The 12,714-nt window shown below is 32.6% G+C and overlaps 1 protein-coding gene across 1 annotated transcript in view; it reads left to right on the top strand.

Moving 5' to 3' along the window:
- LOC145249753 (sushi, von Willebrand factor type A, EGF and pentraxin domain-containing protein 1-like) overlaps nucleotides 1–12,714 on the top strand; it is a 352,081-nt gene that overhangs the window by 245,415 nt on the left and 93,952 nt on the right. Inside the window, exon 22 of the mRNA XM_080111697.1 lies at nucleotides 6,252–6,479. Within this exon, the coding sequence (XP_079967823.1) occupies nucleotides 6,252–6,479 (228 nt within the window). The remainder of the gene's footprint in view (nucleotides 1–6,251; nucleotides 6,480–12,714) is intronic.

Below are 12,714 nucleotides of genomic sequence, written 5' to 3'. Positions count from 1 at the left end.
ATTTGATAACTTTTTAAAACCAGAATAATTAATTTTGTAAATAAACTAAAACGAAGCACCCTTTTTTTTTCTTAGGTTAAATACTATGTTAAAACAACAAAAAGTAATGATTGGCTAGTCAGAAGCAAATATAAATCTGGCAGTTTAGACACTATTTATGGCACAACTTTTAAAACCACACAAGATAAGTTTACAGGGTGGAATGATAAATTTGTCGCCCTAGAGAAAACAACTCTACAGCTTTATTTTTAAACTTTTATTGAAAAAATCAATTCAGGTAACTTGATTATGTAGTAGAGCTGACATCTATTTAATGTAGCCGCCTTCAGCCTCAATCACTGCATCGATATGGGTCCATAACTGAGAGCATGCCTTTTCCATAAGTGCCGGAAGGAGCTCGGTCAATACTTGGTGGATGTCGGCGATCAGGCTGGCTTTGGTGTTGTGGGAAGTCATGTTGATGATGTTCTCGATGTATGACCAAACGAAGTAGTCCAGCGGGTACAGGTCGGGCGAGGAGAGGAGCCAGTGAGAGAAGGGTACAAAGTCGTAGTACTCAGTGGCGTAGCAAAGGCAGTCCATCCCGGGCGGCACGTGCCAGTGGACGGCATTTTGAGAGGGTAAAAAAATAAAATAAAAATAAATAAAAACTAACAAAAAATCTGAAATTTTATGCCGAAAAGGTTGTAAAACATCGGGACTTTTAGAGATATCGGAATCAGAAAAATGTGTCCCTGTTTTATGAGCGGTATACGTTAGGGACGGCATTTTGAGAGGATGAAAATAGAAAATAGAAAAAATAAATAAAAGCTAATAAAAATCGGAATTTTTTTACCGAAAAATTTGTGAAAAATCGGAACATTTGGAGGTATTGGAATCAGCAAAATGTGTCCCTATTTAACGATCGGCACATGCCAGGGGCCGACATTTTAAGAGGTTAAAAATAAAAAATAGAAACAATAAATAAAAACAAATAAAAGCTAACAAAAAATTTTAAATTTTATACTGAAAGTTTGTAAAATATCGGAACTTTTGGAGGTATCGAAATCAGACAAATGTGTTCCTATTTTACGAGTGGCCCATGTCAGAGGGCGATATTTTGAGATGGTAAAAATAGAAAATTGAAAAAAAATAAATAAATTAATAAAAGTTAACAAAATATCTTAAATTTTATACCGAAAAGTTTTTAAAAAATCAGAACTTTTGGAGGTATTGGAATCGGAAAAATGTGTCCCTAATTTACGATTCCAAAACCGATCATTTTAAATTTTTATCTTAATTTTTTATTACTGATAAATGATAAATATTTATTGTTTTTAAATTATCACTAAATCTAAAATTAAAATAACATCAATATACGAAAAAATAATAAAAATTATAAAAATAGTAATTCTGTTTTTAATCTATGAAACAGTTTTAATGTATTTAGAATAGGTTTTTGGATATACACCTACATTTTAATGTTGGCAAAATGTCCATGTATTTCAGTGGAAATAAACCACTCAAAGGTTTCAAGAATTTACTAGTAGTTTCGATATTATTGTTTCTATACCCAACCAAGCTTAATTTTAGAATCAGGCCACCGATCGAGTGTGCAGAAACGAATCTTCAAAATCAACCCAAAAGCTCTATTTGTGCCATGCACTAACCATTCATTAAATCTAGCTTGTGTACATTTTTTTTTTTTTTTTTTTTTTTGTTGCATACTGGACCGGTTATTCTCGTTCTTTTCTGCATCTACACATCGCTGGGATGTCTTGATTCAGTGGACCAGTCTAAGTATCAAGCAGAATATGGAAACTAGTTGAAGTAGTCGAGCAGATGCTGTAAATGTTGTGGTAAAAAATTATTGGAAGTCGTCATTGCCCTGGAACAGCGCACAAAAGAAGGAGAAAATGCAACCACAAGATCAGATCCATCTTTAGTTCCCAACTTGGTATTGGCGTTTCTGTTTCTTTTATTTCTGAGCCTTTGGAAAACTATTCTCCCAGAAATCAATGATGCCCAGAAGTATTTTCAAGAAAAGGGGCTGGATCTACAACAAAGTCCTGTTAGGCTGACGGCATTGAGAGATTGTCTTCTTCAGAATAGAGAAAAGATGGTGGATACTACAATAGACGAGTCAAAAAACTCTGCTCTGAAATGGGGATAAGCATGGAGTATCGTATCCGAAAAAAGAAATTAATGGGTGGTGAACGATTGACTGATGCAGCACTGGGGTTTGATACTGAGTTGAGACGGGAAATACTGCCTGTCATAGAAAAGTTGACTGAAGAAATATCTTGCAGATTTCAACAAGTTCACAATCTTGCAAGTAAATACGCTTTTCTTACACTGTCAAATCTGGTTGATGATAATTATGATTGTCACCTTGGTGAAGTTGACAAAGATATAGGTAAAGATAAATTCCTTGCCGAAAGGAAGAGATTACAGTATTTGTGAAAGCTTCAGGAAAAGATAAAATCAATGGACCTCTAGATTTTTTTAACTTTATACAGAGATACCACATTGGGTATTCCACCCCTAATATTGTGATCTTACTGCGCATTTTCCTTACCCGAGCTATTAGTGTTGCCAGCTGTGAGCGCTCTTTCTCGAAACTGAAGCTCATAAAAAAACTACCTTCGATCAAAAATGATCCAGACAAGGCTTACTTGGCAATCCTCTCCATAGAGGGGAAACTTGTTGATAGAATGAATTTTGATAGAGTTATTGATAACTTTGCCAAAAAAAAAGCGCAAAAAGTATGTTTGTAAATTTTCAACCGAATTGATGCCTTGCGATAGGTCTCTCACAAAAAATAAATTAATAGCCTTATTTTCAATTCATAAATACATTTTTTTTTTAATTAAACTATTTTTAAAAGAATTTAAACATTATTAACAACAACAAATTTCTTAAATTTTGCGCTTAAATCGAGCGATTATACACACAGATTTCAAAAAGTATGGATACAAGACGTTTTTTTCTCGTCAGGAGGCTCGACCTCTTAATAATAACATTATGAAGAAAAAGATAAGAAAACTACATCGGAGTAACTTTGATAGAGGCATGTTTTTGTGTGAAAATTCGGAAATAAGAACAATAAAAAAGTAAATAAAAATGAGTTCATTATTTCTTAACCTTTTCATGTTTTCAAATGTTCTCATTTAAATTTATAAATTCAAATTTCAAATATTCTCATTTAAATTTATTTAAAAAACGTTTTCTAAAATGTGTAACTTTCCATTTCTTAAAGTTTGCACTTAAACCGAGCGATTACACACAAGGATTTCAAAAAGCATCGATACAAAACTTTTTTTTCTTAGAGGCTCAACTTTTTAATTATAATATTATGAAGAAAAAGAAAATTACATCGGACTATCCTCTCTGTTATACAGCCATGTTATTTCGCAAAAATTCGGACCTTGACAACAACAACAAAAAAGTAAATAGAAAAGATTTTATCATTTCATAACATTTTTCATAAATGTTTTCTCATTTAAATTATTTATTATATTTGTTTGTGTAGCCAATTAATTTGATTTAACATTTTTTTTTATAATTTGAATTATACGTTTTTGTTTTGAAAAACAATATTTGGTTTCTTTTGTTTCATATTAACGTTTACATAATTTCCTTCAGGTTAATGTTTACATACTTATTATTCAAATTATTGAATAGAATTTGTTAAATTAAATTAAAATAAAAAAAAGAGGGGGAATTGTGTAAACATTAGTTCAATGAAAATAAATATTTTTTGAATTTTCAAGGTTTTAACAGGTTGTCATATGCCAGCAGTGGGGGGGGGGCGGCAAAAGAGGTAATCATATGCCAGCGGGGAGGGGGCAGAAGAGGTAATCATATGCCAGCAGGAGGGAGGGGGGCAAAACAGGTAATTATATGCCAGCGGGGTGGGCGGAAAATTTTACAACCGCCCCGAGCGACAAAACTGATGCTACGCCACTGGTAGCACTCCTTCTGAAGCCAAGCCTGCGTCTTTTTGAACGTGGGCTAGCGCCGAGTCCTGCTGCCACACCCAAGGTCTGCCAGCGGTCACCTTATTGCACCAGGGGATTACCACACAGCGAGGTACACTTTGGTGTTGACTTTTAAGCCGACTTTGAAGATGTGAGGTGGTATGATGTGGGTCTCACTTGAAACCACACCAAAGACCATAACCATGGCCGGAAACTTTGTTCAGCTCTGTCCTCATGCATTGAACTGTCTGGATTGGCATTTTGAGGGTGTTGGCAATGGTTCTGTTGTCATAACTTGGACCGATAGAGAGCATAAGTTGTACAGCAGCACATCTCTGGTTTCGCTTGTTCAATTATGTAATGAAATAAATATATTTCAGTAAAATTATAGTCTCGTTAGATATTAGGGATAAACTGAGCAGTGAAAGTGAAATTCTAAAGTTGCTATCAATTAAAACAAAAAATTTTGGAACTTATCCAGAACTTGATCCAACTTCACTTCAGCATCTTTTGTCAGGTTACAGTAAGCTGTCAGAAGATATCGATGTGATTATCCAATCAAAAATCAGCCGTCAGCAAGTGACAAGTTTCATTGAAATTGCGAAATTTATTAAAACAAGAATTCTTTTCATCTCAAATGAATTACAGTATGCTGGGTGAAGTAAAAAAAAAAAAAAAAAAAAAAAAAAACAAGGACACTATTAATACTTTCCCAAATTCTTTATCTGTGCCTAAACCTAAACGTAGATTCCATGAACAAAGCTTCTTTCTTAGAACTGCACACCTGTGGAACTCTCTTCCGTTTTCCTGCTTTCCAGCTGACTACAATATGGTCATCTTAAAGTCCAACATAAACAAGCTTTTGATGAGCCGTTTCCCTTAAGTAATCCAATTTACCAAATTTACATTTCTAACGATTACTATGATATTGTCCTTTTGACCACTATACACCCTTTAACCCTTATCCTCGAGTGGCCTTTGGGCCTTGGTAAGTGGTGATTCCTTTGAAAAAACAAAAAGGACTTCCCTATAGATTTCGTAAAAATATCAATAAAAAACGTTTTGAAGTAAAAAAAAAAGAAGAAAAGCTCCCAACAACCAAAAAAAAATTAGCAGAAATTAAAAAGCAATTGTTAAAACACTTAACTTTTTTTGAAAAAGAAAAAAAAAGTAAATTTTTAAGAGTTGTTTCCACATTTGCATGGTAAAAAATATTTATTCACAAGTTTTCTCATGATAAGTAAGAAACTAAGATTATTTGAAATTTTTTTTGAAAAAAATAAACTTTTTGTATACTTTGCTTGAACAAAAAATACTTTTCTTAAAACTGAAAAAAAAACTTTTTGTTTTCATTCATAGTTGTTTCCATGTTTTCGTCGTAAAAGAAAAGATTTATATATTGTTTTTTATTGAAATCCTTTGGGATAAGTAATTTGTTTATTTGTTTATTTATTTATTTAATTATTTGTGGACTGTTATCCTTATCTTCAGAGTTGTTCTCGTTTCACCACGTTTCAGCCACTTATTTCTCTAGCCTACTTCAGGTGGTTAACCACGATGGGATAGGAATACTGAGTCACTTAACTGTATCCTCAGCAATTACTGCCTTCCAACAACTATGAAGATGAAGATAATAGCCCGCAAATAAATAAATAAATAAATAAATAAATAAATAAGAAAAGATTTGTTTGAAATTTTTTCTTGTAAAAAGAAAAAAAAACTTTTTATATACATATATAAAGCTTTTTTCTTTTTCATATGACTATTTTCTTGTTTTACAGGATTTTTTTTTTTTTTTTAGTGTTTTAACTTTATAATCTTTGTCAGTCTTTGCGCCGGCCTTTTTTGAATGCTTATGTAACCATGCCGGAACATGCCGATGCAAAGCTGAGTCAGGTTGTATATAAATTCCAATATTTCGTCATCTAATTTTCAAAGAAATCACGACGGTGACAGAAATAAAGGGATGTTGATGATCGTTGAGTAGATAAGAATGTCGACAGAGAATAATCTCAGGAGTATTTCAGAAATAAACCCTAGGAATATTCATTGTGTACACCTTGGCATTATAATTTTATTTTTCTATGATCAGAATTATTAATATGCAACACAAACACTGGGATTGATAGTTTTCCTCCTGCCAATGACAGTGGAAGCTGAGAGGTACAGGTATTATTGATGACATCAGAATATCTACTAATCGAATTACAGATTCTTTAACAGCATCATATAACTCAAAATTATAATAACCTATGTTTGCTTTTCTGAATAAATCTTTTATTTATTTTCTAGACATCAATGAGTGTTTGTTTCCGGTTGTGTTTCAATGTGGCCAGAACAAACTCTGCAACGATATGGTTGGTGGCTACGAATGCAATAAGTGTAAATATGGTTACACCGGTCCCAAGTGCGATGAATCAATCGATGAATGCAAATTAGGCGTATGCCTCAATCGAGCGCAGTGTAAAGATGGACCAGATCCTTATGACTACACTTGTTTCTGTACTGCAAACTTCACTGGTAAATATAATGCTTTTATTCTTGTAGCTAATCTCTCTCTGTCTCTGCTTCTGTCTGTCTGTCTGTCTGTCTGTCTGTCTGTCTCTCTCTCTCTCTCTCTCTCTCTCTCTCTCTCTCTCTCTCTCTCTCTCATATATATATATATATATTATTTGTTTTTACATTAGCATTAACATGTTGGCACATATTCATGAGTATGTTCCGGTCAGATAGTTACTAGCTGTAACATGCTCATTAATGTGTAATGACATATTAATGCTTGCATAAAAACAAATCAAAAGTATATCTTGCCCTTCTTTGGTAAAGCACTCTTGTATAAACCCCGTTAAAACGTCATTGAGTAATTTACCTCTAGAAAATATTTACCTGGAATTTTATATATATATATATATATATATATATATATATATATATATATATATATATATATATATATACTAGCAGGAAGACCCGACGTTGCCTACGATTGAATGATGACCAACAAATATTTTACACTCCTATATTTTTATTGTCATCGAAATCCGTGAAATCCCCCAGGAGGAAGCTTCACATGCCTTCATACAGTAACTTAGTTCAAAATATATGTTATTCTACATTGCACTCTAGAGAACCTACTGTTTCTTTTATAAAATCATTTTATATAAACTTTTTTCCAGTTAACGAAAAAAAAAAAGCATTAAGAAATTTATGTGCAGGATTTGAACCTACAGACCACGTCATGCAAAAAAAAAAAAAAAAAAAAAAAAAAAAAAAACACGTAAATTTTCAAGTCTTATAAAAATTATTTGCAGTTAATGAAAAAAAAAAAGTAAGAAATTTACGTATTGAGTTTGAAACTACAGACCACGTCATGCAAAAAAACTTCATCTTACTCACAGTAAAAATTTCACGGCCTGTTGTTCTATCATTCTTACTAAGCGAAGACATGGAAAAATGGCTTTACCGATGATAGATAAATCTTCGATTATCGACTATCGGTAAACATCGGGAGTATTCTGTAAGTTTCAAAGAAAATCTGTTCAGCCGTTTCGGAGTCTATAAGGAACGATCTTTCACACACACACACACACACACACACACACAGTGTCAAAGTTGCATTTATATATATATATATATATATATATATATATATATATATATATGCGTTTTATTTTTTATTACCGTATCTTTCTGTTAAGTTACATTATAGCCGAAACAATAATGTAACTTAACAACGGTAATAAAAAATAAAACGCATATTTGCTCTACAACAGTATTGAGCACTTTCTTCAGTTTTTATTAATTATCATCTCCACTATATATATATATATATATATATATATATATATATATATATATATATATATATATCAGAGAGGCGGTAGCACTCTCTATATAGGGATGGCCCGTACACGCCTATATACGCCTACAAAACAAAACTATCAAAATCTCAACTAAAATCAACTTATAAGTTTCAAAAAGCACATATTCTTACAAAGAAGCGTCTTACGAATCCAGCGAGTGTCAGAACGTCGGTTAAAATGTCAAAAGAGAGCAAAAAAAAAGGGTACAAAAATGGCCAATTGTTCTTCTTTCTTCTTTCTTCTTCTTCTTTCTTCTTTCTTTTGAGAAGATGTATCTCGGTGTACGAACGGTCTCTGACAACAGTTCAAGCATCAATCGACTGCTCTTTACACGGAGAAGTGCAGTGACCCATCGCTTTTTAGCTAACTCCATAATTAAATAAGATTACGTGTAATAACAAGTTTTAAACACTATATACCCAATGTAGACAGACCACTTCGAACACGGAACTTCTCTCAAAAGGGACAGCTCCAAATAATACACCGGATGCTCACAGACGTTCCAGTTTGCCAGTGGCCTATATTTCTTGGACGCTGAATATTTGAGGTGAATGTTAAGGCTTTTTCTTTAAACAGTAACCCACCAGCGTTAATGAAACCACAAAATCTTTATCTCAGTTGATCAAAATTGTTATAAGAGTAACCTATCAGCAAGTATGACGTCAAAAAACAATGTTATAAAAACAAATAATTCTTCAGATTTTGGACTGTAAAATATGTACAAAATGTCAATGCTGTGACCAGGATTCGAACCTAGGTTAGCACGGCCACAACGTGGGGTCCTAACCTCTAGACGATCACGGGTAACACTGACGTCTGTCGCTCTTGGCAGAAAGATACATGACTACTGTCAAACTATTGAAAAATAAGGAGGAAACTTGAAATTCTCACGCATGCGCAAAAATACGCTATAGCAACCATTGTTGCTGAATCTCTTTGCTCGCTAAGCTGAATCTCTTTGCTCGCTAAGAAAAGTAGATCAGACCAGTTCTTCTAAGAACTCACCAAACGCCAAAGGAAATAAGTTAAATTAACTGCAAAAGAAACTGCAAGAAAATCATCTTCTAAGAACTCACTGGAAGCTGACCAAAAAGAATCAAAATCCAAGCCCTAGCCACAAAAATAACTAGATATTGTGGCTACTATACACAATCTACTAATAAAAACAAGTAAGTTTTCTAAAATAAACTACAATAAATTAACCAAGTAACCTCACACTGTCACTGATTAGGACTTCATATAAAGATAACAACTACACTATTGGTGTATATACCGTTCCACACTTTAACTATTGGTGACGGGGCAGTATCTCAATTCTACGAGAGTTGTCTAGCTATAAGATAAGTAATATTATAGTAAGATACACATAAGTGTTATATGTTTACATTTAATAAAAAATGCCAAAGTCAGCACGTAGTAAAAAAGCTCAGAGAAATATAGGCTATGAAAAAAACAAAGTCAAGGTATTATCTGAGCAAAAAGAATACTATCAGAAAAATGCTGAAATAATAAAAATTAAGTATCATGCAAATCCTGAGGCAAAGAAGGCTGCCTCACGTGCTGACTCAAAAGCACGGTATAACAGGGATTGCGAGGGGGAAAAAAACTGCCTCACGTGCTTTTATAACAAAGAACCAGAAAAAAGAAGGCTGCCTCACGTGCTGACTCAAAAGCACGGTATAACAGGGATTCTGAGGAGAAAAAAGCTGCCTCACGTGCTCTTTATAACAAAGAACCAGAAAAAAGAAGGCTGCCTCACGTGCTCTTTATAACAAAGAACCAGAAAAAAAAGAAGGCTGCCTCACGTACTGACTCAAAAGCACGGTATAACAGGGATTCCGAGGGAAAAAAAGCTGTCTCACATGCTCTTTATAACAAAGAACCAGAAAAAAAGATAGCTGCCTCACGTGCTGACTCAAAAGCACGGTATAACAGCGATTCCGAGGGGAAAAAGCTGCCTCACGTGCTCTTTATAACAAAGAACCAGAAAAAAAAGAAGGCTGCCTCACGTGCTGACTCAAAAGCACGGTATAACAGGGATCCCAAAGGGAAAAAAGCTGCCTCATGCACAAACTATTATAAATATAAATATCAAAAACTGACAAATCTTTGCCAAAACGCCAAAGAATGAACCAAGAAAAATTTAATAGTGAAGGTATGAACATTTTAGAACTTTATAATACTCTAACTGTTTTATCAGAGAGGCGGTAGCACTCTCTATGTAATATAGAACCGATGGAGGACCAAGAGGCAACTCCTAAGGCCCAAAACTCAAAGACCTAAAACCCAGCAGGAAGCGACCTGCTACTAATGGAGGCGGCAATGAGCCGCCTCCTAAAAAAGACAATAATATCATGAATGTAAGTTTAAAAATAAGACTGTAAGTAAAAATACTAATTAACAAGAATAAAAAAGCATTGGAAATGCAAAAGGATATAGGGATGGTATGCCAAAAAGTATACAAACAAGATAGCTATGAATGGCTAGGCACATGGAAATAGAATTGCATCCAAAGTAGAGCCCTATAGCTTTTTACAACCGTAATGATGGCACGGAATGAAGATTGGAGATAAGCTATAGGGCTATACTTTGGATGCAATTCTATTTCCATGTGCCTAGCCATTCATAGCTATCTTGTTTGTATACTTTTTGGCATACCATCCCTATATCCTTTTGCATTTCCAATTCTTTTTTATTCTTGTATATATATATATATATATATATATATATATATATATATATATATAGAGAGAGAGAGAGAGAGAGAGAGAGAGAGAAAATAAAAAGGAACAAACCGTACTATGTGTTCATCAACGTTTCGTCTTTATTTCGAGACTTCCGAAATAAAGACGAAACGTTGATGAACACATAATACGGTTTGTTCCTTTTTATTTTCTCTATTTTGTCGGAATATTATTTCCATTATTTTCATCATATATATATATATTTCATGATTCTTTGAGGGGTACAAAATTTATATAATGTAATCATGAAAGGAAGACGAAAATTCATGATTAAAACGTTTAAAATAAAGTCAACGTTTAAAATAATTTATCGGGGTGAAGAAAATAAAAAACGAAAGAAAAAAAATGGGGGAGTCAGCTGACCGGTTTCACCCTGGCTTTATCAAAGCTGTATCGAGGGATTTGATAATAATAATAATAAAATTGTGGGGTCTGCATTCGCGCCTGGCCTCCATAGAATGGAAATAGGCGCAAACTTTAATAAAGACTTTTCATATCTATTTGCGTAAGTATACCTGGATAATTATGTTTCAGTTTGAACAAATATGGTATAATAAAATTATGGCGTGTTCGTTCGCACCTGATCTCCATAGAATGGAAATATGTCACAAAGTTTAACAAGGTTTTTTTTAATATAGATCCACAGAATATTGTGATAAGTGTTTCAGTGTGAACAGGTATGGTATAATAAATTAGGGAGTTTATCTATTTTATTTTTGCTTTCATCATATTTTGCTTTGGTTTTGATACCCCCAAATTTGAAGCTATCTTTTTACAAGCTTTCCTTTTCATAACCTATCATACTTTCATAAATCAGAGTCCATTTTCTGTAGGCTGTTTTTGAACCCAGTCAACGACGGATACTTTTGCTAGTATATATATATATTTCTGTAGAAATATATTTTCTTATAATATATATCAAATATCAATCCTTATCTAAGAAGCTCAATGTAATTACAGATCAATATAGAGAATAAATGGCAAAAAATTATATTCGAAAATTTATGATGTTGACCATCTTATAATTTATTCCTTTAATTCAGTTGACTTAAACAATTCTTGACAGTATCTGTTTCATAGCGCAAAATCAATCACTTAATTATTATATCAATCAGTGAATCTATTAACTCATTAGAAGAAATAGCAACAATCAATCCGTCAAAAGGAATTGAAGTGTGATTTGACATGATTGAAATCCGAAAATTGGAAGAGAGACTGCAAATACCTTTTTATTTTTCCATTACGCCATATTGAATTTTTATCAAACAAAGAAAATCAAACAAAGGAAAATAGATTAATATATATATATATATATATATATATATATATATATATATATATATATATATATATATGCATATATGTAACTACCTTAATAGCATAATTTTATGTATTTTCCATATGTAGATAAATATTTTATATAAATATAATTAGCTAATGAAAATAAACAAAATAAATAAAACTTTATAACCTTGTTATATAGGCCTAAAGAATTTAAATAATGATAGCATATAGGATGGCAAAATATATCTATTGAACAATAAAAGGGCTGTGGAGTTCAGGCATCCAATTAAAGTGGTGCTACTGGAATAGAAATTAATGTTGTTTTTATGTTCCAGATTGGTTAAAGATGCTCATATTGAAGATAATATCTAACTCATATTCAATCTTCTCTTGTGATGTTAACCTAAGGCCATATAAGTGATTTCGTAATTCTTAATATAAGTGATAATCCGAGGGAGTTAGATTCGGATAATATGCAGGATATGGCAAAATTTCCCAATCAAATTCTTCTAAGAGATCTTTACTCAGTAGTATTGTGTAAGAAAGAGCATTATCATGATAGAAGATGATTCTTTCTGTTAAATAAAGAAGCTCGTTTTCGGGTCAACATAAGTTAGAATATTGCAGAAAAATAATAATGATGCTTTAATAATCTAGAAGAAAAAGTTATAAACTAATCATGGTGATATGTTTAAGTAATAACAATATTCATAAAATGAATAAATGAAAAGGGAAAATAATTTAAACTTTTTGAGGGGAGTGGAAGGGAGATATAAATACAAAATCAAATGATATTAATATACCTAACGATTTAATAAACAAACGATACCGTAAATGTTGAATTAAACTTGAAAGTACTATCTA

This window comes from Euprymna scolopes, chromosome 1 (genome assembly GCF_053919585.1).
Source record: "Euprymna scolopes isolate OS-2025 chromosome 1, ASM5391958v1, whole genome shotgun sequence".
NCBI lineage: Eukaryota > Metazoa > Mollusca > Cephalopoda > Sepiida > Sepiolidae > Euprymna > Euprymna scolopes.
Note: the sequence above shows the minus strand (reverse complement) of the source record. Positions and strands in the feature narration are given on the sequence as shown.